Below are 21,597 nucleotides of genomic sequence, written 5' to 3' on the forward strand. Positions count from 1 at the left end.
CCGTCTCAACTCCATTTCTACCGCCATCAAACTCCAACCCAACGCCATTTGCTACACTATTTTTGGTGTTTGCTATAGTGCAACGGTAGCAAACGCCATTTATGTTGTATTTTTTTTAAAAAAAATTTAAAATTATAAATTTAATTTTTAGTTTTTTAAATTTTTAAAAAAATTTATTTAAAATTATAAAAATAAAAAGTTGTTTAAAATAATATGAAAAATTAAATATTTGAATAATAATAATAAGGAAAAATAGAGTTATGATCGAAGTAAAATTACTATACAATTGCATATTTGAAGATAAAACTGAATAAATGGAGTTGATGGGTTGGAGATGGCCTCAGGGGCAAGGGTGGCTGCATTCTTTGGCCACCCCACCCCTTATTTCCTTATTTATTTATTTATTTTTTTAAAAAGACATATATATGTATATACTATTCTATATAAGTGATATTTAAAATAAATAAATAAATAATAATAATAATAATATTCAATGTTAAATTATTTTTTTAATAAAAAAATTGTATTATTTTTATTTAAAAATATAAAAAAAAACAAATATTTACAATATATATAGTCATAATATATAGTTATTGATATTTTTTTTAAATTTGTTGTTTTGTAATAAATTAAATTATTTTTAAAATTTAAAAAATAATTGTTCTTCTCAAAATATATTCTAGTTCCGCCGCTGAATTTGGTCATATTCAAACTATAAAATGAATCAATTTTAACTTAATGGTAGCCGACCTAAACTGAACATGATCATATTAACTTGAAAATAGTAATGTTTTATTGACTTAAAAAACTAATTAAATTTTACAAACATTTAACAATGCTATATTTGAATATAGTCATGTTTGAATAGACCATATTGAATCAAATGCAACTATGTTTATTGTCTAATTCTAAACATTGTTATATTTTATGTAATGTTATTATTAAATTCTAAGACTATTTTTACGTTTTGTTCAAATTATTTAATATATATTTATGATTCAATTAAAATAATTTTTTTTTATAATTATTTAAAAATATAAGTAATTATCACATTTTAATATTTTACAAAGCAATTACAAAATACCAATAATAATAAATCAATATATACTTTTAATAATTGTAATTATATAAGTCTATTTTTAAAAAATTAGTAAAATTTTATAAATACGTTTAATTCATCATTTTAAAATCTTAGAATATATACATATAAATATATAGTATTTTAACTAGAAAATCTAATAATTAAAATTAAATTATTAATATTGTTTCACTGTATAATTTTTTAACGATATATACTCTATATTTTTCAAATGATAAATTGAATTAAATTATTTTTTAAAAAATTACAAAAAATTTTGAAAATTTTATAGAATTATGATTATTAAAAATATATATTGATTTATTATTTTTTTTATTTTTAAAATATTAAAATATGATATTTTTTAAATAACTATAAAAAATTTTGATTGAATTATACATATTTATATATATATATATATAGGATTAGAATTAAGGCTATATTCTTTTAATAAAATGTTTTAACATATTTATTCCAAAAAATAATATATTACACACAAATTTTATTTACATATTACCTACACAAGTTCTCGTACCTCACATAAAAAAATATCATATCACAAAACACACACCCTAATATATTGCTTCCAATAAATTAATAATAGTCCGCTTTATTATTCTAGCACAATTTTTTAATTGTGATACCCTGCAAACTAAGCTCGACAGACAAGACACACCAGGCAAACCATGTGTAGCAGGTGTGATCTGAAGCGTCGGGGTTTGGTCACACGTCCAACGGCTACACCACCAGACCATCCCCGACTTGACCCAATATTTATAATATTATTTATTATAATAGTGGTGGTGTTAGTATTTTTAAAATAAAAATTAGAAAAAATTACTTCGATAAACAGTTACTCTGGATAAACTATCTATGACAGGTAAATTTAGAGGTATCTAAAGTTGTAAAATAAACAAACAGTTTGCGACCTTTACTCGGTTTAGCTCGTTTAAGCTCGCTAAGCTATCCGGTGTTTGAAATATCTTGTGAAACCTTGACGAGACTTTGTTATGTTTACATAATATTACACAAAATATCTTTTTAGAAGATTTTATATAATATTTTAGAAAATATAAGAAAGTCTTCCAATATTTTTAGGAGATTTTATACAATATTTTATAAAACACAAATAATGTATTTTTTTTATTTTTTATTTTTGTGAAAATTAACATATATTTTACAAAACACAAATAGTGTGTTCATTATGTGGAAATTAGCACATATTTTTTAAGAACAAATTAATATATTATATATCTTCATTATTTTGATGTTACGTACAAATTTTTTTATAAAAAATATTCCTTTAAATTATTTGACGAACACACCAAAAGGTAACCTTATGCCATTTCTAAATAAGAGGGCCATTTCTAAATAAGAGGGAGTATACTACGGACTTTTCAAGCAAAAGGTACATTATAAGCAATTTTACCTAAAAATCAATATATATATAATTAATTTTTTTTTAAAAAATATATTTAAATATTATAAATATTATATCTCAATAAAATATACTATGTCATTTTCAAATATTCTCTAATATTTTATTTTTTTGTTTTTTCAAATTCACTACAATATTTTTAAATTATTAAATATATTTATATATATACACTTCACTTTTTCCAATTATATTATCCAAATAAATAAAATAAATATGTCTCAAATCACATTGTTTAATTTTCAAATTATCTCAAATTATTCAACTTAATACTACTTACTTAAATTACCAACCTACATGGTGCCCAATATTTAAGACAGAAAAAATATATAATATGAATATTTTGTAAAAAAAGAAAAATATATAATATAATTAAATAAAAAAATTTATTTATAATTAATCTAAAATAATTTTATACAAATTTTTTAAAAGTAAATAAATTTACTTTTTATTTAAAAATAAAAATAAAAATAAAAGAATTTGAGTGATTCAATATATAACATAATAATAGTTTAATTAATTTTTATGTATTAAATATACTTAATATTCATAAATTTATTAAAATAATAAAAATCTATCGACAACAATTATAAAAAAGATTAAAATAAAAAGTAATGTGACAAATGACGGATAACTATAATTTATATAAAAAACAAATTATTTTTTTATTATATGCCTTGACAATTCTTAAATATTAACACCGCTGAACAATATTTATAAATTCAAAATTTATATATTCCTACTATTTTACACAAATAACATAATAAAATATTATTATTATTGATCGGTCGGGTCGGAGTAGTAAAGCATCGAACCGGTCCTCCAAGATTCAAAAAGCTAAAAACCACACACCCACACACCTCTTCGCTCCCCCTTCCAGATCGTCGCCGCCGCCGTCCCGCCGTCCTCCGCCGACATGTCTTCCCAATCGTCCCCTTCACTCCCTTCTTCTCCCTCATCCCCTCGCCCCCCATCCGATGACGACAAACAGGTTCCTCAATCCCCTGCCTCTCCAGCGAAACCGTCGGAGCCGGCTCCGACGCCGGCCGCCCGGAATCCGGCGTTCCCCAGTCGCGAAGACTGCTGGTCTGAAGAGGCAACGCGAACGCTGATTGATGCCTGGGGGACTCACTACCTTCAACTCAATCGCGGCAACCTACGCCAGAAACACTGGCAGGAGGTCGCCGACGCCGTCAACGCCGTCCACGCCGCCTCCGCCAAGCATCGGCGCACCGACGTTCAGTGCAAAAATCGCATCGACACCACGAAGAAGAAGTACAAGATCGAGAAGTCCAAGGTCATCGAATCCAACGGCCGGTACGACTCCACGTGGCCCCACTTCGAGAGCCTGGACTCCCTCATCGGCGATTCCTTCTCCAAACCTAACAACAACGCCGCCGCCGCCGATGGCCACACCAAGAACCTTCGCCGGAGGGTTTCCATATCGCCGGAGCTTTCCTCGTCTCCATCGCCGCTGCCGGAATCTGTCGCTCACCGCCGGAAAAATTATCCGGCGACTAATCCCCGCGATAAGGATCCGGCTTCGAATCCTCTCCCGCGACTTACCTGGTCGGTTCCAGTGGGTCCTCGGTCCAAGCGGTCCGGCCCCGGTAGCGTTACGGAGCGGAACTTTTCGGTAATGGCGGCGGCGGCGGCGGCCATGGAGGCTGAAGAAGATGATTGCGGCAATTATGACGATGACGATGACGAGGATGAGGATTCTGGAGCATGGTCCGGCCGCCGGCCTTCTCAGACGGAAAGAAAAAGGAAACTTCCGGCGATAGAGGAACAGGCAAAATTGGCTGATGGTTACAGACAACTGGCAGAAGCCATTCTAAGATTAGGACAAATTTATGAGAAAGTGGAAGACGCAAAGCAACGACAAATGGTTGAATTGGAGAAACAAAGAATGCAGTTCGCTAAGGATTTGGAGCTTGAGAGGATGAAAGTTTTCATGGAATCACAGGTCCGCCTCGAGAAGCTGAAGCGTGCTAAGCCCAATTCTGCAGATAGTAAGTGATAGAGAATCAACCTCTTTTGCTTTTCAGTTTGATCCATCTTTTTTGTTGTTTCGGTAGAGATGCAGCCAATGCTTTGATAAACTGTGTTATTTGTTGTGCTCTGTGTAAAAAAGGATTGATGTTATTAACTCTTGAAAGGAATGATTTTCTGATCAAATCTCTTAGATCAAGATATCATTTGATGATATTCATGGCTCCCATTTATATCATATGCATTGGGAGATATTTAATGGTACAGTTTGAAGCTGTTTTTGGCTTATGTTCGATTGCAATTGAAGTAGTATTGCCTTTTACTTCTGATCTTCAATCGTATGCTGAAGAAGCTGCGGCATGGTCTCTTTCTTTCTTCTTGTTAAAATCTGAATTTGTTGCTTGTTGGTATTTTTTTCTCTTTGAACTTCAAAACTTGTTCATGAATGTTTTTTGTTTAACATTAGTTCTTGGTTTTATCATCTGTTGATCCCCTTTTTGCATAGCTCTATACATCCAAAGTTTCTGATATTCACTTTGATGCAATATCTAATAATGTATTTCACCATGGACTTTTTATGTTACATATTTTCTAGTTGTATGTTTGCAAAAAAGGCATGGGAATGTTGCCGTATATGACTGCATTACTAGCAGCACCAAATTTGATTATTTCGCAGATTCTATTTGGGAATTGAGTTGCTAAGTTTCCAACAGAATCCGGCTCCACATCTAAATGTGTTAGTTTATGTATGCATACTACTACTCTATTGTTCCTGCAAGTTCATGATTACCATGCATATAAGCTCATGGGGTTTCCCTTTAGCCGTGCTTATTAGTCTTAGTTACAGGAGTTTGGAATTCTGAAAGCTTTACAAGGAGAAGTATGATTTGTCAAATAGAAGTTGATGTTATATTGGTTCAAAATTTACTCTATATCCTCCATTCGGCCCCCTCGAAGTTCTTCGTAGTTTTGTAGTCCTGACCTTAGGATTCCACAAATATTATCTAAATAGTCAGATCTGTGTTATATTGATCAACTGTCCCCTTTTGTTGATCAACTCTCCCTAATAAACATGGGAGGCGAGAAAGAGAACGTCGTTGATTTTGCCTTTATTTGCGAGTGCCTTTAATAAACATGTTGCCATTTAAGATAGATACCTTAGTTGCTAATTATTTCAGTCACTTATATTGATATTACCTTACATTGATGTTGCTGTTGGCTCTTCTTCAATAAATTTCTTTGTTTTTAATAAACGTAAAGTTGTGAATGAATCGATATTATTTACAATCAATCGTTTGACTATAGTTAGGTTTGTCGCATTCATTTAAAGTAGATCAAATATGAGAAGCTCTAGGTACTAATGATAAGGCAATTTTCACAATGCTTGTTCTTCTCAATTGTTGCAATTATATCTATCTGCAGGATATCGTTTGAAAACTTGCATTTTCTAGTTTCCCGATCTATTTTTTCATCCATTTGCTTAACTTCTTTTAAGTGCATCATATCATGTTCTCTACCCGACCCCTGTTACTATTACAATGTACCTATAGTGAAGCGAAAATAACATCTCCTCTCTTCGTATTATGAGTTTATAAGAAATTTTTATGTGTTCATTGATTTACCCTGCCATTGTGACATTCCTTTCTGAACATTTTGGTAGGAATGAATAAAACATAGTTTGAATCTATGCAATTCTGCTGTTATTTGTTTAGTATTGAACGACTAACTAGTTAACACAGTTTGATGTTCCGTGTAACAGGCAGTTTCTTCTAGCACTTGGGTTGAATTCGTCGACTGCTGCTGCCATGGATGAAGCCGATGTATCTTTTTCTTCTTTTGCAAATAGCAGTAGATTTTGGTGTGCATTGCAGCATAATCATACATACAGACATCCGTAAGTACAGCTAGCCATAGGTGTGCCTAATTTAGATATGAAGTTAGCGAAAAAAAAATCGACATGAGTTGAGCTTAGAAGGTTCTTTATTATTGCTACTGCTGCTTTGTTCTTGAATTAGCAAATACAAATTAGTTATTTAACATACATTCATACAGACACAGCCTTGATTCAGAGGTGAAGTTATCCAGTGTGTGACAGAAATCTGCAAAATGGTTCTTATGATCTTATCTCTATTCTATTATTCCATTTGCCTTTGAACTTCCTCTGCAGTAATGGTGCTTCTTCACCAAAGGCACCAGAGACTGCACGACATCGGCCATCAATGGCCGGTAATGATCCTCGGCCTGCACGCACATTGCAGCTATGGCCGCCACTTGGATCACCTCCTTCATCGTGTACTGCCCCTCTAATGCTTCATCCATTATTTGCCCGACCTTGTCCCTGTCCGTCAGCTGCGGCAATGCCTGTACCATTCAAATCTTACATCAATGATCCCCCCATCTTCGATGAAAAATCATCGATACATATATATGCCTACCCAGGTCACGAGAACACGTTCGCCTGCAGGCCTTTTCATATCCACGGGGACTCGGCCAGTCAGGAGCTCCAGCAACACAACTCCATAGCTGTAAACTTCCGATTTCGAATTCAGGTACCCTCTCAAGGCATACCTATAGGAAAACATTCGTTGGGGTTAGTCGAAGATGAAGAACAAGAACAAAAAGTGCATTTTACGGGTATTTGTTTCTTACTCGGGTGCCACATATCCTTGGGAGCTTGTTGAAACATGCCCGCCGGGCCCAAGTATGGCCACTTCCAAATCAGAAACTTTGGCGTGGAAGTTGTTGTCGAGAAGAATGTTGCTGCTTTTGAAAACTCTGCGAATCGTGGGAGAGCAAACGCATTCGTGGAGATACTCCAAACCTTTTGCAGCCTCCAAAGCTATCCGCAGCCGTGTTTCCCAGTTTAGACTTGTCGAGCTACCTGAATGTTTACAACCCAAAACCCGTTGATCGAACAAAACATATCTTCTTAACCCAAAGATTCATTACATTGTTTGTGCTCGATGAAATGATGCATTTCTATCGATCTATTTACTCATTACAACGATCTTTTCAACTCAAAAAAAACAAACCATGTAGTAATTAGTAATCGCACCATTGAAAGGATACAAATGTTCCTGCAATCCTCCATTGGCCATGAACTCGTAAACCAACACTTGCCGTTGAGTTTCCGAGCAGTAGCCAATTAGTGACACCACATACGGCGAACAAAGGCGACCCAACAATTCAACCTGTACATTCGAATTATATTAACAGAACTGTAAAAAATCAATCATGAGAGAAGTATGTATGAACCTCTGCTTTGAATTCATCTTCTCCAAGCATTCTTGCTTGATCCATCAGCTTCACAGCAACTTTCCTCCCATTCTGCAGCACCCCTTGATACACACACACTCCAAATCCATCGCGCCCGATCACATTAGACTTGCTGAATCCGGCAGTCGCCAAATGCAACTGCTTGAAAGTAAAGAGCTGAGGCTCTCTATCAATCCCTCTCCCTAATTGGATGTTGCTAGCTTTTTCCTCATAGTGAACCCCTTTTTAAGACAATTAAATCACACAAAATACATTAGATAAAACAATCAATCTTGTATGGTTGTATGAAATTAAGACACCTGATTAATGAAAGGGAGGTTAGATTTTGTTCGGGTTTGATACTGTTATCCTACCAAATGGAATACTCAACCCTCATCATAATCTAATCTTTCTTGCCTAATTCTGCCCATTTCAAAGCCCTAAATTTGCAGCAGGAAATAGCCATATAGCCAAAAACTGATTAGCAAAAGCATAGAAAACACCAAGTCTAGTGAGCCATCGCTGGCCAACTGTTATTCTAACAAACTGAAATTCATAAACCAAAAGAGAAAAACGAAAACAGAGAAATTGAAAACACAGCAGCGTTCTCAAAATCAAGAAAAGCAGCCAGATATGAGAAAAAATAATAATAATAATAAATACACACACATTTTCAGTAAAAGAAACACTTTAATGAAAAGGGGTGGGGTGGGGTGGGGTGGGTAAAGTGAAAGAAAAAAATGCTAACTTTTGTGTGGAAGGTTGAATCGGTTGGAGATCTTGTATCTCAAGTAACAGTAGTAAACGAAGGTTAGCAGCAGCGAGGCAACGGCTAGAGAAGCGAAAAGTAAGATTGTAATGAGGAGAATGCGGTCGGTGTGGGTGGCTTTGGCCTCCATTTCCATTAAAGTAGAAAGAGCGTCAAGGATAAATGATATGTCTGCTTGTTAGAAGCTGTTTTTGGATGAAGGCAAGGAGGAACGAAGAGGGGGTGACTGTGAGCTGTGTTAATGAGGTTTAATTTAAAGTGAAAATTTAGTTATAAGACTAGTTTAGATGGTTATGAATTTCTATTTTTTTTTGTCATAATTGTTGATATTCCATCACCTAAAGAGAGATTTGTAATACTAAATAATATTTTTTTTACTTAAAAAAATATTTTTATTTTTATTTACTTTTATTAAGACACGTGCCGGTCAAATAAAAATAATTTTGATGACCGAAGAGTACATAAAACAAATCATATATGACAAACAAAATCAAAATGTATCAAAAAATTAAACTCGTTAAAAACCAATAGAAATTCAATTTAACTTAAAAGTTGAATTATTTTAACATGTATTATCCTTATTGTTTATTTTCTTAGTGTTTTTCATTTTCATTATAAAGATATTTACAATTTTTTTAAAATACTTGGATGTACTCATTCATAATACACGCACAACCAATATATGAGTTGAACGTTCCATTAATTATGAACAAATGAGAATTTCATGCAAATTTTTTCATATCATAAGAATTAAGTATATAATAAACTAAATATATAATTTTTGTGTAAAAAAATACTCTATAATATAGGTATTTGTATTGGAAGAAAAAGCCACAGAAAATAAAAACAGTCATGATATTTCAGGAGATGAGATCAATATAATTTTCAAATTCACCTTAATGTTGTACGATATTTTAAATTCGAATGCATATTAACGTTACAACTTCCTCCTAGGTTGGTATGCGAGTAAAGATATTGGATCACACTTCACTTGTGGGTGTTGTCGGCGAGGGAGTGTTGTTGCCCTCTTCGACACAAGACAAACTAGACTTCTTGTGTACTTTATTAACCATGATATGATGTATGTTGGTGAGTTGTCTTAATCATTTTTTATAAGTCGAAATAATATTTTTTTCATTTAAATTTGTTTGAAAGTTGGCAATTATGTTCAGCTATGATATACCTTCACAGTTATGTTGGCGTGTGTTATTGTATAATTAGATTTTTGTTGGTTGCTCTAAATTTGTTCTGCTAATAACTTATTAGAGATACGAAATTTTTCTTGAAAGAAGATCCACCGTATTTGGAGATATATGGAAAAATTTCATTGACCGGCTAATGCCCGATGTCGGACACTCTCATTTAATATTTGCTAATGTTGAATGTTATCATGAAAAAAAGAATGTTTAATAGCTTTAGTAGCGATATTTATTTATCATCTATGTATAAAATTATATTTATTAGTTATTTTTGTTGCACTTCATTTTTTTACAACAAATAATATTTTTCGTCAAAATTACCGTATTTACTCTACAACAAAAAAGTGGCTGTCCGCTAAAAATATATAGCAAATTTAACGAATATGATGATTTTACTTTGTAATAAATACCATTGTAAAGAACTTCTACGAAGACGAACAGTTTGTGACAAAAGCTATGCCACATGAACTATCAAACCTCTATCCACCCTAGCATGATATGCTTGATTTTCGGTATAGGATGTGTTTGTTTGGCAAACTTTCCAATATTTTTATTATTCATCATTTTTTATTTTTTTAAAAAAATCAAATTAAGTATCTATTTCTTATTTTATTATATTAAAAATAAATTTTACATTCAAAATATTACATCAATGACTATTTATATTACGTTATACAACTATTCTAATTCAAAATTTTTACTATTTAAATTATAACTCAAAATCCAAACCACTAAACAAACTTGTATATTAAAATATATTTTAATGGCATTTTTAATTGTGAAAATTATTACTATTAATTAATGATAATATTTGGTAATGAAAAATCTATTAAAAGCTACTAGCTTACCTAATTGTATTTCTTTCTGAATTTTTTTAAAAAAATAATAATTAGGATATTTCTATTTGATTGCATTGCTTTTGGTAACATACTAAGATAATATTAATGGTTGACATATATATGGGGAAAATAATTTTGGATTTTTATTTAATATTTTTAATTATGAATAATCTTTATTAGATTTAGGGACTTTTTTGACAGGTTGGATTGAAAATTTTATTCATATAATACGGCTTGCCTTAATTACATTTCTATTAAAAAATTTTAAAATATAATTATATTGTATATTTAATTTATTTAATGACATATCTATATATTTAGAAAAGTTATTATTAATTAATGGTGATATATTTGGTAATGGAAATTCTATTTAAGAGATACAACTTTACATAAACATATATATATATATATTATTTTTTAAAATATGATATCACTATTTGATTGAGATAATTTTGATAATATACAAAAATGATGTCAACAATTGACATATATGTTAGTATGATATATACGAAAATAATTTAGATTTCTTCTTTCTAATTATTGAATGGTTTCCCTTTTTTCTTTTTTTCTTTTTCTTTTTTTAATTGAATAGTGTTTTTAAATTAAAGGAATGGGGTGTAGTATATGGGCAAAACTCTCAATCCTTAGGTTGAGATTTAATTCTTATTATTATGCTTATTTATTTACTTTTTTTATTTATCTAGTGCACTTTCAAGAAACCTCAATTAATCTTAATAATTTGTAAATTATGTTCGACCAGACAAATTAGACAAATCATATTATTATGCTTATTTTATTGATTTGTTTGATTGTGATTTGAATATATTTTGTATTCGTGGCAAAATACAACATGCCTTAATTATATTTTTGTGATTTAAATTTTTTTAAAAAATATAATAAAATGATGTCGATGGTTGATATATATGATATTATTTCTATGGTATGCTATAGCCAGTAGAAATTCAAGAGTTTATTGGTGTGTTTGTTTGGGATTTGGATTTTGAGTTGAGATTTGAATAGTAAAAATTTTGAATTTTAATAGTTGTATGATGTGATGTTTTGAATGTAAATTAATTTTTAATTTAATAAAAAAAATGAAAAATAGTTGTTTGATTTTATGTTTTTTGGAGTAAAAAAATGGGATGAATAGTAGATTTTAAATCTAATCCCCAAACAAACACGAAGTTAGTTTAAGAGTTTATTTAGGGTGTGTTTGTTTGGGGGTTTGGATTTTGAGTTGGGATTTGAATAGTAAAAATTTTGAATTTGAATAGTTGTATGATGCTATATAAATAGGTGTTGATGTGATGTTTTGAATGTAAAATTGATTTTTAGTATAATATAAAAAATAAAAAATATGTGTTTGATTTGATATTTTTGGGAAAAAATTTTGAATGAATAATAAGATTTTGGTAAATATCTTTAATCGAACAAACCCTTAGTTTTTACTTGAGTTTGGGTTTTTTATTTGGCTTTTAATTTTAAAACTATTTTTGATATAATATTTTTAAAAATAATAATATATTTTTATTAGTATCATACAAATTGAATAGTAATATTTTTATTTGAAAAAAAAAAAACCAAATACCTCCGTGAAACAATTTCAATAGTGTTGGGAAGATCGCGTAGGCTAGACAGGTATAAAAAAGAGGCCAGAGCTCCTCCAAGTCTTAATGAAAGTGAAAATAGGAAATCACAGGGTTTGCACTTTAGAAACACGTGGTATTGTTCCATAGTTATAATTGTTGTGTGTGTCACAGATTCTTGTGGCAAAGATCAAACAAATAACAAATATATACAAGATTTGGTAATTCAGTCGATGTAACTATTTACAGGGATTCCAATTCAAGAGACGTACACTAAACTTATCACTAAGTATGCAAAAGACCCAATGACTCAACAAATAAAGACCCAAACTATCATCTTCTACTGTCTTCTTTATATATCAATATACAAAAAAAATAAGCATTAAACCTTAGTTCTAATCCAGCATACTATCGGTCTTGATCTTTTTTTTTTTTCTATTGAAAATATATTTCTTTCTTCTTCAGATAAGCTTTAAATCGCCATGAAAGTTCAAATTCTTCTTCAAATTAAGGAGTAGTGAAACTAGGGGTGTCAATTTGTGTTTTCGGGTCGTGTTCGTGTCGGTTTGAGCCGTGGGGGTAATACAAAACTGTCAACCCGAACCCGATCCAAACCCAAAATTTGACCCGAAATCTTAGACCCGAACACGACAAAAATTCTTTCAGGTCGGGTTCAGGTTGACCTGATTTAGTTCATGTCACCTGAAACCCGAACAAACCCGACACGTAACAAACTCGAAAACTTAAAACAAATTAAATTAACCTAAAAATTTTTTTTTTTTATTTTAGTTTTTATATTATTTATATTAAAATTAATATAAATATTATAAATTAAAGTAATAATAATAAATAATTTCAAGTTAACCAAAAACACGAAACTCGAAACTTGACCTAATTTTTATATTTCGGGTTATCAGGTAAACCCAAAATTCGACCAAAAAATGGCACGAATTTTTTTTGTTTCAAGTTTGGATCGACCCGATTTTCACAAACCCAAAATACCCAAATTCGAACCTGAAAAATTTCAAGTCGAATGAGTTCGATTTTTCGGGTCAAGTTTAATTTAGACACCCCTAAATGAAACGAAAAGATGGAGGAAAAACTCGCATTTTTTCTCACTAGATTCAAACTCAATTTCTCACTATTGTTCTCATTTAACTGTCTCAATATTGGAGTATTAAATTCGTCACCACAAACCTACCACACTGTTTTGTTTTATTCTCAACGTTCTCCAACATTTGACAATCTATGTTCAAACAAAATATGTTGAAAAGAGACAAATACAGACCATGCAGATGGTCTTCAGCAGCAGTCTGTTGCAGCATTCCACAAACCTACCACAATGTTTTGTTTTATTCTCAACGTTCTCCAACATTTGACAATCCATATTCAAACAAAACTTGAGCAAAAGAGACAAATACAGATCTTACAGATGGTCTTCAACAGTAGTCAGCAGCATTCTACAAACCTACCACACTATTTTGTTTTATCCTGAATGTTCTCTAATGTTTGACAATCCATATTCAAACAAAACCTGTGCAAAAGAGACAAATACAGACTATGCAGATGGTCTTCAGCAGCATTCTGCAGCATTTCATTTTTGTGTCGTCCTCGAATTCTGACACCTTAAAAGGTCAGTGTAACATATGCTAAAATAAGAAAAAGTACTTTTGTAACAAATAGTCCAAAACCTATGTATTATATATGTCGTACAAAATAAAAGTAAATGATATATTTTTTATTAATACAATTTTAATATATTTACAAGTTGAATTTTCATTGTTTCCTACCGCTAATCCATAGCTTTTTTAATTTACATTTATACTTCACTTCTTACCTTAGATCTTCTGCATATTTCTCTCATTCTTGTTTTTCTTCCTCTCTCCTTTTCATATGCTTTCGATTCTATTTCTTTATTGATTCTATTATAATTTAAAAATTCTACCGCGTATAGTACTTGACATATGAAATACTATCTATGTTAAATGTTGTTATACATGCTGATCCTTAAAATTTTTATAATTGATTTGTCGGATATTATAATTTCTATTTTTATTTAGTAAATGTTTTTGGACACTTGTATGTATTTTTTTCTTTGTATATGACAAATTCTTGTTGCTTTATTTCTCCAAAAAAAAATAAAAAATACTTTTCATTTTCTTTTCTTATTCAAATTTATTTTTAGTGTTATTCAATTTTTTTTAATAAAGAATATCACATTTTTTATTTTTATTTTTTTACCATAAAAAATAAATGATAGAAGGAGTAAGAAAAAATCATGCAAAAAATAAAAATTGATAGCATAAACCAATTTTGTGAACTTCACATTAGTTTAGTAGTTTGATGGATGATAAAAAAATATATATAAAAAATATTTTAGAGTCATAAATGCCGTATTTGGTATAATATTGATCTTGCTTAGAGTTTCAAGATGAATATCATCCAGAGGATAGTGTTAAGAATTGTTCTTGAGAGCTTTTCATTATTTATAAAGTTTGATGGCAATTTTTTTTTATAATCAATTGATTTTGAAATGGAACTTCAAATCTATTTGTAACATGGCATTAATTAAAGCTAAAACGTTCCATTTAGTTTAATTCATAATAAATAAATAAATAAATAAATGATACATAGTCTTACTATTTAAATATTCTTACTATTTAAGCATTTTCCATTTAAATGGTTCATTTCTGTTTACCGGGGTGTTTTACTTATTTTATTTTAATATTAAAATATTATTTTTTAAATTTATTTTATATTCAATTAGATAGGCAATACACTATTTGTATTAATTAAAATATGTGTGTTTGATTTTTTTTTTTATTTTTTTATTTTTTTTTACGTTAGAATCAACATTCGTTACTCGAGAGTGCGTACTAGGTAAACCCTCAGTCGAAACTAATATCCTACGAACTAGGTCCGACAGATAAATTACACTAGGCGAACCTTGCGTAATCGAAATCACAATTATATATATATATATATTTTATCATGTGCTAATCAAAAGTAGTTATCGCTACATCCCATTTGTATGTTTACAATTAATTTTGAAATTTTGTGAATATTTACTTGTTCTATTCCCATCGAAATTTTAATTTAACATTCGTGATTTACACCATTCCAGTCGTAATTTAGGGTATTTTTTTTAGCCAAGTTTCCTCAAATTTTATGGATTTTTGTATTTTTCGAAACAAAAATATTCCATCAAACTTTATTTTCATACTAAACTCAAACAAATTTTTTTCAAAACTCATCAAAATAAACAAACCAGTCTTAAAAATAAATAAATTAATAAATGCATAAATTAATTTATTTTATTAAAATTTGTGTACCGCCATCATTGATTGTATTTTTATTTACACAGTCACGGATCAGAAAAAAACGAATGAAAGAGATGAATGGCAATACGGTAAATAAGATGCGAAAATAGGGGCAGTAATGAAAGTAGTCAACAGAATCAAATAAGGTGAAAGCAAAATTAGCTTCGGACCTTCGCCGGACCCCCAAAAACTCTTTGCACCTTCGCTTATTCTCAGCGCCTTGCCTCCCCTCGCCAAGCCTCTCCAAGAAGCCGAAACCAGCTCGCTGCCGTCTCTGCACTCCACCGATCGATCCTCCTTCATATTTTGGCGGCTATGTGATTTCGCCTTAAGTGTGAGATTCTCTCTGCATAATATAATCATCGGTTCCCTCTTATTTGTTAGTTTGGGTGTGATACTGTGATGCTTTTGTTGGTGGATTTTATCTGGGGTTTTTCTTAATGATTCATCGAAATCAGGGTCTTCGTTTTCCCTTGTTATTTCGATTTTGGTTTCGGTTAGTTTTTGTTTGTTTTCAATTATTGATCAATCAAGTTAATCCCTCTTTCTCTCACTCTCTTCATGGACGTTACCGGAATGATTGTTTAGATTTTTTTTGACCTGTTTAGTTTGTTGAAGCTCTTCTAATTAAGCCGATTTTACTGTTTCTTGGTTTGATATCAAAATCAATTAAAACGTTTTCGTATTTTAATAAGTGCTAGTGGTGATAATTATAATTGTGTACAGTGTCCATGTAGGTACACAGGTTTGATGATGTGATAAATATCCCATTGCCGATTGGGATTTGCTGATAGTTGCGTTCGTTTTGACAGTGATTACAAACATAAAAGGGTCTTCGCAAGCAGAGGACCCTTGATTCGATTTCGGAAATCTTGCCCTTTCCTTTTACATTTCCTCATAGTTCAGTCGGTTGAGTTAGCCCTACGATGCCAGCTGTACAGAAGCTTTATAATGCTTGCAAAGCTTCGCTGACGCCTAATGGACCAATTTCCGATGAAGGTCTAGAAAAAGTTCGCAATCTATTAGGTAAGGAGGAAATCCTTGGTGTACACATAATTTTTTATTGTTATTATTTTGCGGTTTGGATTATGGTTGCTCTAGTGTGTTTGTTTGTGTTTTTAATGTTTTGGGTGTTCTGGATTTGAATGACTTTTAATGAAAAATAAGTTTTGAATATGATAGTTTTAAATGCAAAATTTGGTATTGAACTTGAAATTTTGGAAATGATGTATTTGAGATGGAAATGTTTTACAATATATTGCTTAGTGCGAAAACAGGATAAAAAACACAACACTCTTTGATGCCCGGGATCTGTACGGTGTTTGCACGAATCCTCAAGAAGCTTGAGCTTTAGTTTTACCTCTTCCCTGATGTGTGTCTTATGAGCAAAGCCTTTACTGAAGAGCTCCCTTAGTGCCTTGACACACTGGTTGGAATCCAACTTTTTTTATTTTGATAGTGTTCGAACAACAAAAGTACGCATTTATTAGTCTTTCAATACCATGGTAAACTGTGTGTATGTCCCCTTTCTAGGTTAGTTATTACCTAGTTAAGGTATATATCACTTATAACATTTATGTGTTGTATTTTGTTAATGCCATAGCATGCACCGTGGCAGCTGCCTCCATCTTCCTTTGCTCATGTACATTTTCTTGGATACTTGCATATTTGTAAATAATAATTTTCTTGAATACTTAGTATGCATATACTTGGATCACATTTTTATTGGATACATGAGTATGCACAAAAGAAGGAAATACTTATTTTCTCTGTATGTGAAACTGAATGTACTGACATAGTTTACAGAAACTAAGTGAACCATTATTATTACTTGAAATTGGTGGCAATTCTATCGAGGTGCTATAAAAATTTATCTATTGTGTAGTTGGACGAGCTAAGATTGTCAGGTAGTGAAGGCTGAAAACTGATCATTATTTTTATGATCCTTATTCATTTGATGAACTGATCATTGAATTCAGAATCCTGAAGTTAGCCATTTATATATATATATATATATATATATCTTAGTCTTGATAAATTACATGGATCTTCCAAATCCAATTGTAGAACCCTAGTAAATGAAATCAGGAAAGTACTCAAATCATCAGTATTTCAGACCAAAAGTGGTTTGAAGAATTTAGACAATTTTCTCTGTTGGGAATTTATATTGTGGGAATGTGCTTCTAATTGAATTGGCTACCCTCTAGGATTTTGAATTGGATGAATTAGATGGGTTCTATAATATCCCATTGACTGGCAGAAGTAAAGTAATCAAATCACCTGTAGTTCAGAACCAGAAATGGCTTGAAGAATTAAACTGTGCTTTGTCTTTTAAACATTTTATGGGATGAATATCTTTATAGGTTCCAACTGTAAATTGTGTGGAGTCAATGCACTTGAAGGAAAGATATTCTTTGAGAGTTGTTTCACCCTGCAATAGTATATCATTACATTTTCCTTGTAGAAACTCTGTTTAGATTTCTATAGTCCTGCTATATATATATTCTCTACTGGTTCATATACGATTGGGTTGTATAATTATGTCTGTCTATGTTAATATGCAAGTGAGAGTAGAGCAATATTAAAGAAAATAGTTTTTTTTTTAGTTTTATTTTATTTTATTTTCGTGTGTTTGTTTGGGAGATTTTCCCAAACTTCCACTATTCATCAAATTTTTTTCTCCAAAAAATATCAAATCAAACAACTATTCTTTTATTTCTTATATTATACTAAAAATCAATTTTACATTCAAAACATCATATCAACACCTATTTATATCATATCATACAACTATTCAAATTCAAGTTTTTTACTATTCAAATCCCAAGTCAAAATCCAAACCCCCAAACAAACACACAGTATATAGCAACAAAATCCTTCGTCTTATATCTGTAAAACACTCCACTCTTTTTATAGTGTAATACTGCCCTGTGTTATTGAAATGTTGCATGAAATACCCTTTAAATAATAGAATAGCTCTTTCATGCAATAGTTGATGTTACACAAGGATATCATGCTATAGAATTGAGACACTATTTTACATTTTTTTTCCGTATAATATGGATGGTATTATGCTATATACCGTTCTTTTAATAATTTAGTCCTGGAGTTTCAAAGAAAATCAGTTTATACTGGAACACATTACATGACCTTCAGGCATTATTAGAGAATTGTGTTACTGAAATATTTTGGCAAGTTGCAAATTTCATTGGCTGAATCTGTACTTTCTTCTAGTAACTACCATGAATCTTTGTTCAAGATTGATGCCCAATTTTCCTTTGAATCTTTTGTTCAACTTTCCCCTATGTATTATGTAAATGATTTACTGGTTTATTAAATGAATTTAGTTTGCATTGGAACCTTTCTTTCAGAGTATATAACACTTTCTTCTTTTGTCATCAGATAAAATCAAGCCTTCTGATGTAGGTCTTGACCAAGAAGCACAAGTGGCCCGGAACTGGAAAGGTTCCTTGAGTGGACGCAATGGGAGTCCTACATCACTCCCCACAATTAAATACTTGCATGTGCATGAGTGTGATAGTTTTTCCGTAAGTTTCCCAAGAATTTTTTCTTAACCAATCTTTCATTTGCTCAATTGTTTTTTTCCATTTCCATTTCCTGTGGCATGTTGAGAGTGATGAGGTCTATGCGTTTTATGACATGGCAAATGTGTTTTTGAAATAAAACTTCTGTTTTTGGCAGATAGGAATATTTTGCATGCCACCATCCTCTGTCATTCCTCTTCATAATCATCCGGGGATGACAGTTCTGAGTAAGCTTCTCTATGGTTCGATGCATGTAAAATCATATGATTGGATCAACATTCCCGGGCCTTCCGATCCACCTCAAGGTTGACTCGTTTAGGCACATGTCTTCAGCTTCATTCTGCATTTGATGCTGATTCTCCATTTGTGTTTTGTTGTGATTTCCAGCTTTTAGTTTTTACCAATGTTTTTTTATTTTTATTTTTTTTAGATTCTATGATCAAGGTGGGGTACAATGTTAAGTATTTTTGTTTCTCTCTCATCTCTAAACTTCTTCCACCCCACCCCCACTTTCCCTATTTGTTTACAAGTTATTTTTCCCTCATCCTTTATGCATTCTATGATCTTTGATGCTTACAGTTATGTGCATACATATTGTACTGATTTGCATGAGTAATTACACTCAGAAATATCAAAAATCGTAAAATTGCTTTGATTACTTTCAGGAGCAAGGCCTGCAAAGGTAGTCAAAGATTGTGATGTGTCAGCCCCATGCGATACCACAATTCTTTATCCAACAACTGGGGGCAACATCCATTGTTTTAAGGCTATCACTCCATGTGCCATCTTTGACATCCTTTCTCCACCTTACTCTTCAGAGGATGGTCGCCATTGCACTTATTTTAGAAAATCCCCTGCAGATCTACCTGGTAAAAGAGCTTGTTGCAATAAAAAAAACAATTTACTTTTAACTATTGCTTTTGAAAATAAAAGACTGATCACCTTCATGTCCCATCTTTGTATTCAACCAAGGTACTATCGAGGTGGACGGAGAGACAATATCCGAAGTTGCTTGGTTGGAAGAGTTTCAGCCACCGGATGACTTTGTGATCAGGAGAGGACAATACAAGGGTCGTGTTCCAAAACCGTAAGAATAAATTTTTTGATTTGAGGCCATGTTTGCGCTGATGATGTTGTGGGGAAGTAAGTTGTTTGTGCTTTTAGTTTGTGGTGACCCGATGAGATAGTTATTCTTGATGCTAGTACAATTAATATATAGACCTGGAGATTTAGCATTGTATATAATTGAGGAATTACATACGATTATATTAACCTCACTCTACTAAGTAGCAGCCTTTACATTCTTATGGTTGGTGCCTCAGATTCGATGCCGCCGTTGTATTTGTATGCGAGTTTTGTGCCTCATGAGTACTGCCCATCCCTTCTAATTAATTTCCGACATCCTTAACTATGACATAAATTACATTTACTTGGGCTACTTTTGTTTCAGAAGATCCTAGATTTCTTGCATTTGTTATTTCTTGTTAAATCTATTACATTAGGGAGTGTGGTATATATCTTTGACTTTGTAAGTTTATCTACAGAGCAGATTATGCCTAATGGTTAGGGAATGTAAAGTATTTATATGCCTTCTCACGGAACACTGTTATAACAATGCCAAAAACCTGTAAAACAGATTGTCTGAACATAGTTTAAAATTTTCAATTAGACTGTAATTTATTGAATAGTTATGTATAGACAAGGGTGTATGATTAGAAGAAGAATACACATCATAAGTTTAACATGAAGTTCACTAGTACGAGCTCTTTTAGAGGAAGTTGAAAAATAATTTTGTAGGGGTTTAATCAAGAGTTGACAATATCATACAAATATTGTGCTGGAGGATTTGAACCTGATAAATATTCACCAACTTCATTGATTTTGTTTTTCTTTGAACAATTATTATTATCATGAAATGCTCTACCAACAATGTTATTAGCAAAATAACTGATATGTCATTTTGATTTATATTTCAACTCACGCCATGCGTGTTCATATATATGTGGGATTTACTACAATCAGCAACAAATATTCCTAATGTCGTTAACAAATCATCATTGTACTATTCATTTTGTCTTCTTATATTACCTTTTTATAACAAACAATCGATACAATGACTAATTTTTTGCATACTAGTATCTAGTTTGTTTGCCATATAGTATTAAAGATATTCTCTTACAAATTGTGATATCTTTGTTTGTGTTAAATAATGCACTAACAAGAAATAGATTTTGTGAAGTAATTGTAACTCAAATGGTTGAATTACTCTCATTATATTTTAGAGGGTCACGAGTTTTGTGAACATTTTTTTATTTTCAAGTTTTTTATTATTGTATAATTTATTTGCACATTTTAACCTCTTTTAATTGTAATATCAAATCATATTAAAAAATTATTTATTTATTATTTTTTTTCATTTAAAGACAGAATATAAATAATTGTTTTGTATCATTAAAAATTTATTTGACCATTAATTTTATATAGAAATGATTTAAAAATGATTTTATCTAGAAATAATTGTGATTGTATGTCTTTAAAGATAATTTTATCTAGAAATAGATTGAATGACCATCACGTGT

General features: G+C 31.2%; 3 protein-coding genes across 8 annotated transcripts; 2 read left to right on the forward strand and 1 right to left on the reverse strand.

Annotated features, from left to right (window-relative positions):
• The first annotated feature begins 3,297 nt into the window (after positions 1-3,297).
• On the forward strand, positions 3,298-6,461 carry LOC127266007 (trihelix transcription factor ENAP2-like). 2 transcript variants are annotated; one of them, XM_051296071.1, is made up of 2 exons: positions 3,298-4,525; positions 6,245-6,461. In XM_051296071.1, the coding sequence occupies exons 1-2, from the start codon at positions 3,430-3,432 to the stop codon at positions 6,247-6,249; spliced, it is 1,101 nt and encodes a 366-aa protein (XP_051152028.1). In that variant the 5' UTR covers positions 3,298-3,429; the 3' UTR covers positions 6,250-6,461. The 2 variants fall into 2 exon arrangements, with proteins under 2 accessions (XP_051152028.1, XP_051152027.1); XM_051296070.1 differs by having other exon boundaries at positions 3,301-4,525; positions 6,265-6,461.
• Positions 6,462-6,467: 6 nt separating this feature from the next.
• On the reverse strand, positions 6,468-8,755 carry LOC127266005 (probable serine/threonine-protein kinase PBL7). 2 transcript variants are annotated; one of them, XM_051296068.1, is made up of 6 exons: positions 8,509-8,755; positions 7,761-8,002; positions 7,561-7,696; positions 7,155-7,386; positions 6,941-7,073; positions 6,468-6,866 (listed from the first exon to the last, which is right to left on the reverse strand). In XM_051296068.1, exons 1-6 carry the CDS (start codon positions 8,663-8,665, stop codon positions 6,633-6,635), a joined length of 1,134 nt encoding a protein of 377 aa, XP_051152025.1. In that variant the 5' UTR covers positions 8,666-8,755; the 3' UTR covers positions 6,468-6,632. The 2 variants fall into 2 exon arrangements, with proteins under 2 accessions (XP_051152025.1, XP_051152026.1); XM_051296069.1 differs by lacking the exon at positions 8,509-8,755 and adding an exon at positions 8,081-8,401.
• Positions 8,756-15,622: 6,867 nt separating this feature from the next.
• On the forward strand, positions 15,623-20,304 carry LOC127266048 (plant cysteine oxidase 5-like). 4 transcript variants are annotated; one of them, XM_051296136.1, is made up of 6 exons: positions 15,623-15,807; positions 16,200-16,499; positions 18,876-19,021; positions 19,176-19,245; positions 19,684-19,887; positions 19,991-20,304. In XM_051296136.1, the coding sequence occupies exons 2-6, from the start codon at positions 16,400-16,402 to the stop codon at positions 20,107-20,109; spliced, it is 639 nt and encodes a 212-aa protein (XP_051152093.1). In that variant the 5' UTR covers positions 15,623-15,807; positions 16,200-16,399; the 3' UTR covers positions 20,110-20,304. The 4 variants fall into 4 exon arrangements, with proteins under 4 accessions (XP_051152093.1, XP_051152089.1, XP_051152090.1 ...); XM_051296132.1 differs by having other exon boundaries at positions 15,624-15,807; positions 19,176-19,323; XM_051296133.1 differs by having other exon boundaries at positions 15,624-15,807; positions 16,211-16,499; positions 19,176-19,323.
• The last annotated feature ends 1,293 nt before the right edge of the window (positions 20,305-21,597 follow it).

This window comes from Andrographis paniculata, unplaced genomic scaffold (assembly GCF_009805555.1).
Source record: "Andrographis paniculata isolate CXL003 unplaced genomic scaffold, ASM980555v1 Contig74END, whole genome shotgun sequence".
NCBI classification, from domain to species: domain Eukaryota; kingdom Viridiplantae; phylum Streptophyta; class Magnoliopsida; order Lamiales; family Acanthaceae; genus Andrographis; species Andrographis paniculata.

Excerpts from the sequence above, each read along its gene's own strand:
- LOC127266007 (XM_051296070.1), top strand. The coding sequence starts at position 3,430 with ATGTCTTCCCAATCGTCCCCTTCACTCCCTTCTTCTCCCTCATCCCCT.
- LOC127266005 (XM_051296068.1), bottom strand. The coding sequence starts at position 8,665 with ATGGAAATGGAGGCCAAAGCCACCCACACCGACCGCATTCTCCTCATT. Across the intron at positions 7,074-7,154 it reads CAAGGATATGTGGCACCCGA|GTATGCCTTGAGAGGGTACC; the intron begins GTAAGAAACAAA and ends GTTTTCCTATAG. Across the intron at positions 6,867-6,940 it reads AACGTGTTCTCGTGACCTGG|GCATTGCCGCAGCTGACGGA; the intron begins GTAGGCATATAT and ends TGAATGGTACAG.
- LOC127266048 (XM_051296132.1), top strand. The coding sequence starts at position 16,400 with ATGCCAGCTGTACAGAAGCTTTATAATGCTTGCAAAGCTTCGCTGACG. Across the intron at positions 19,022-19,175 it reads ATGAGTGTGATAGTTTTTCC|ATAGGAATATTTTGCATGCC; the intron begins GTAAGTTTCCCA and ends TGTTTTTGGCAG. Across the intron at positions 19,888-19,990 it reads ATCCCCTGCAGATCTACCTG|GTACTATCGAGGTGGACGGA; the intron begins GTAAAAGAGCTT and ends TATTCAACCAAG.